The sequence below is a fragment of the Galeopterus variegatus genome, unplaced genomic scaffold, assembly GCF_000696425.1.
Source record: "Galeopterus variegatus unplaced genomic scaffold, G_variegatus-3.0.2 Scaffold1777, whole genome shotgun sequence".
NCBI classification, from domain to species: domain Eukaryota; kingdom Metazoa; phylum Chordata; class Mammalia; order Dermoptera; family Cynocephalidae; genus Galeopterus; species Galeopterus variegatus.
The window spans coordinates 72393-77539 of NW_007727888.1; the positions used below are offsets into that span (position 1 = coordinate 72393).

Below are 5147 nucleotides of genomic sequence, written 5' to 3' on the forward strand. Positions count from 1 at the left end.
CCGGCCATCCCTATATGGGATCCGAACCCGTGGCCTTGGTGTTATCAGCACCGCACTGTCCTGAGTGAGCCACGCGCCGGCCCCTACTCTGTAGTCTTTAAATTTGGGAGGGAGCAGAAGGAAGCCTTTTTTGTCAATAACCTTTGAATGCTCCCCTCTCTCCTTAAAACATTTGTTTCTGTTCATTTCTCATTTTTGTTTCCTTCTGCTTTCCCCATATATAACCTCTTCATAATGGGTCCTCTGAAAGAACTATAACATATTTCAGTTGATTTTTTAGTTGCCTTTTCGACTCACTAAGGTGATTGATGACCTGCACTCACAATTGTATTAACGTGAGATAAAGTAGCACCAACTTAAGTGAAACACTTAAATTAAAAAGCAACACTGTATACAAATACAACTGTAAGCTGTCAGTTTTAGGAGACATGATTAAAATAGGACATGCTGGAAAGCAGAACGTTCGGTGGATGACCGTGCATTTTTCCTTTTACCATAGAGCGCGGAACGGCCTGACGTTCCCAGCCGCACCTCTCGCAGTGAAAGAACTGCTGGTGTTCCACAACACTACACACGGAATGACACCTGCCCATCTTTCTGTTTGTCTCCAACAGAGCTTCTCCATGACAGCGTTTCATACCTCAAATTTCTGGACCTCTAGTCGCAGTTTTTCTATGTTTTGGCTGACTTCTGTTAATTTGTGATCCAAACTGGCTGGGTCTCCCATCTGAGGATTCTTTAGGTAGACATCTTTCATTTTTGTTATGGCATCTCTGGGAAAAAGAACGGGCAGAACATGATAAACATTACTGTTGTCAGCACGTGATACCCTCCTGCCACCCTGAAGAACATGTGAACGGAGATGGGGGGTGAGTACATCTGAGTGCGGGTTTGAAGGGACGACTGGAGCCAGCTGTCATTCTACAAATTCTCTCTAAGAATTCTGCTGCCAAGGTATGTGTAATCCAGAGATCTATTTTCAAATTTCAGTTGCCTTTTCTGAATGGTCTTCAGTGAATGAGAAACATAAATTAATCCTGCCCCCGCCTTTGCCCCGAACAACAATAAAAACAAACAAGACCCAGATATTTCCGTGTGTACATTCTTCATGCAAACCAAAGCCATGACTGGCATCTGGGGTCTTGTGGGCTGCGATATGCTCACCTCATGAAGAAGCACAGGTAAGTGCTTTGGAAATGTTCCTGCATACCATTTCAACTGTTAAGAAACTGAATCCACAGCTGGTATCCACGAGAGGCAGGCAACAGAACCCTAAAACTACACATGCACAGACGCTACACTCTTCCTGAAGTCGTGGTTTGGAAGCAGCCCNGAATTCTGCTGCCAAGGTATGTGTAATCCAGAGATCTATTTTCAAATTTCAGTTGCCTTTTTTTTTTTTTTCCTTTCTTTGTCTTTTTTCATGACCAGTAACGGGATTGCAACCCTAAGCGTCGCGCCCGCACCGCAACAGGCAACGGGATCACAACCCTCGGTGTCGCGCCTGCACCGCGCTCAACCAGTGAGCAGACTGGTCTCCATATGGGATCCGAACCCTAGGCAGGAGCGCCGCCGCACTCCCAAGTGCCGCACTCCACCGAGTGCGCCACCGGGCCGGCCCCTCAGTTGCCTTTTCTGAATGGTCTTCAGTGAATGAGAAACATAAATTAATCCTGCCCCCTCCCCCTTGCCCCAAACAACAATAAAAACAAGACCCAGATATTTCCGTGTATACATTCTTCATGCAAATCAAAGCCATGACTAGCATCTGGGGTCTTGTGGGCTGCGATATGCTCACCTCATGAAGAAGCACAGGTAAGTGCTTTGGAAATGTTCCTGCATACCATTTCAACTGTTAAGAAACTGAATCCACAGCTGGTATCCACGAGAGGCAGGCAACAGAACCCTAAAACTACACATGCACAGACGCTACACTCTTCCTGAAGTCGTGGTTTGGAAGCAGCCCACAGCAGCCTGAGGGAGGCATCGCTGGGCAAGTCTGCAGGCCTGTTTGGGAGTTGTCTTTAGGATCAAAGAGCTCTACTAACTTTAACCCTAAGCTTCCAGATACTTTCAGTAGGCTTCCAGTTCTTAGCTGTGCCAGGGGTAAGAAGCCAACTTTAATAAGTGACCACAAACGAAAAGATGCATTTTGAGTCATGGGAGATAATTAAAGTGCAAATAGAGCAATGACAGAAAGCGAGTTTCCATGAGTTCTCACTGCCCCCCTCTACTTGCACTTGAGCCCACACCTTCTGCCTCCCCCTGTTGTCAGTGATAACCTCCAGCCCTCCCTAGGGCCGAGCAGAGCCCGAGCTCACGTGGACTCCCAGCCCCTGACCTTGATCCTTTTCCTTCCTTTCTCTTTTTTCTCCAGAGCGTGTGCCACTTTCCGACATTACATAATTCATTTACTTATTTATTTTTTTTATTTTTTCCTTTTTGTCTTTTTTCGTGTCCGGCAACGGATCGCAACCCTCAGTGTTGCGCCCGTACCGGACCGGGACTGGCAACGGGATCACAACCCTCGGTGTTGTGTGGGATCTGAACCCTCGGAGGGAGCACCACCGCACTCCCAAGCGGCGCACTGTAGCAGTGCGCCACCGGGCCGGCCCTACATAATTCATTTATTATTATGCTCACTGTTTACTGTGTCTCCACTACAATTGAAGCTCTTGGAGGAAGCTCTACCAGCGCAAGTTATTTTGTTAACTCGATGTATCCTAAATGTCGGGACAGGACCCGGCATATAGTAGATGCTCAATAAATATTTGTTAAACAAATAAATGTTCTTACAACAAATAAGCTGTAATGTTGCCCACCCTGATTACGTCTTTACAAAATCCCTCTTTTGTCTTCATGGCTCACACCTCCAGCTGCTGCCCTTATTTCTCAGCAAAACTCCTCAAACGAGTTGTCTAAATGTGTTATCTTCAGCTCCACTCCTCCCAGTCTCTCCTGATTAACCTGTCCAAGTTTATCAGTTTTATTGATCTTTCTAAGGAACCAACTTGTTTGTTTTATAATTCTTTTTTTTTTCATTTATTTATGATGTTTAAAATGGTATGTATTTATCATGTACAAGAGGATGCCTCGAAGTATATACACACTGTGGAATGGCTGGACTAGGTAGTTTACAAATGCGGTACCTCACATAGCTATCACTGCTGTGGTGAGAACACTTCACACTCACTCTCCCAGTATTTTTCAAGAATACAATATATAGTCATTAACTACAGTCACTGTGCTGCGTAATAGATTAAGGAACCAACTTTTGGATCTGTTGATCCTCCGTGTTAAGATGTATATTTCTAAATTGAATTAATGTATGCTGTTTCTTTTATCATTTCCTTTCTTCTATTTTCTTTGAGTTTAATTTGCTGTTCTTTTTCTAGCTTCCTGAGATGGATCCTTGGCTCACCGAATTTTAACTTTGTTTTTAACATGCATTGAGAGCTGTACATTTTTCTTTATAGCCATGCTTTAATGACATCCCAGAAACTTAATATGTAGGATGTATGTTAGAGTTCAATTCTGTTTCATATACTTTCTAATACCTACTATGATTTCTCCTTTATTCTATGGGTTATTTACAGCTACATTTCTTAATTTCTAAACTTCTGTTGTTGGTATCCAGCTTAATTGCAGAGTCCAGATAACATACCTAGAATGACATCTCTCCTTTCATGTTTGTTGAGATTGACTTTATGAAACCAGGATATGCTCAATTTTTGGAAAAAAAATTTTTTTTTGTTTTTCTCTTTTGGAAGTGTTTTTATATGGGCTTGAAAAGGATGTGTATCCTGAAATTGTCAGAGATATACATACATATTCATTAGGTGAACTTTACTAATTGTATTATTCGAATCTTCTATACTGACGTTCTTTGAGCAGTTTCTTTTTTTTGCCTGAAAGTCAGTCCCGTCATACCAGTTTTCCTTTGGTTGGCATTGGCACGGTATATCTTCTCTTCCATGCTTTTACTTTCAGCCTTTCTATACCTTATGAGTTAGATGCATCTTTTGCAGATGGCACACAGGTGGATTTTTTTTTGTTTTCTGTCCAGTCTGAGAATCTCTATCTTTTAGTTGGAACAAGTAGTCTGTTTACATTCAACATATTGATTCATTTTACTTATAAACATTTATACACCAAGCACTGTTTTAAGCATGTTACATACAAACAGGGCATATTGATCCTCGTTTAAAGATGAGGAAACCATGCATGAAGGGGTTAAGGACTGCATGCACAGTCCAGAGGAGTAAGCGGTGGAGCAGGCTTTGGGCCCAGAGTGTCTGGTACGTGGCATTTGAAATCTACCATCCTGCCTCGTGCTTTTGATTTGTCCTGCCTGTTCTATATGTTTTTCTCTCCTTTCTTGTGTTTTTGGATTGATACTTTAAAAAAAATTTTTTTTCCCCAGATCATGACACTTTTCTACTCAGTCTTTTTATTTATTTTCTGTTCTTCCTGCACAAAATAAAAGCTGCATGAAGACAGAGGTTTTTGTATGTTTTGTTCATTGCTTTATCCTCAGTGCCTAGAATATTTCCTTGTACACAGTACATGCTCAATAAACAGTCATTAAGTGAATGGTTGAATATGATTTGCCTTATTACCAGCAAGGGCTGTCATAAAGGTTAAAAGGTTAACTACGTTCCAAGACCATGACTCAAGTGACACAGAAATTTGTTTTACATGATATGGGACCACTAGAGAGAAAGAGTAGGTCTGTTTTGTCTGTCAACAACCTCTAAAATGTCATTTCAGATACAAGAGTCATAACTTCTTACTCCTGTAGAAAATATAACTGCTCATTTATTAAACAGCACAAAGTTTACAATACGTTCACCTTTTTTATGTTGGTTCTCACAGGTAATAACAACTACAAAGTCAAATTTCCATTTCATAAAGTATACTTTCTTTTTTCTTTTTTGTTTTGGTGGCTGGCCGGTATGGGGATCCGAACTCATCACCTTGGTGTTATAAGGCTGCACTTTAACCAAATGAGCTAACCAGCCAGCCCATAAAGTATACTTGTAATACAAAACTAGAATGAAGTTAATTATATGTGTTCCTATTTTTTATACATTGTAACAATGTTTATAAAATGACCTATTTTTTTTAAGAGTTGCTCTACCATGGGT

At 41.4% G+C, this 5147-nt stretch overlaps 1 protein-coding gene across 10 annotated transcripts in view; it reads right to left on the reverse strand.

Annotated features, from left to right (window-relative positions):
* The window catches only part of FNBP1 (formin binding protein 1), a 125476-nt gene that overhangs the window by 8275 nt on the left and 112054 nt on the right, over positions 1-5147 (reverse strand). For all 10 annotated transcript variants that reach the window (XM_008578869.1, XM_008578878.1, XM_008578877.1 and 7 more), the window contains one exon: positions 641-773. In XM_008578869.1, coding sequence (XP_008577091.1) covers positions 641-773 — 133 coding nt within the window. The remainder of the gene's footprint in view (positions 1-640; positions 774-5147) is intronic.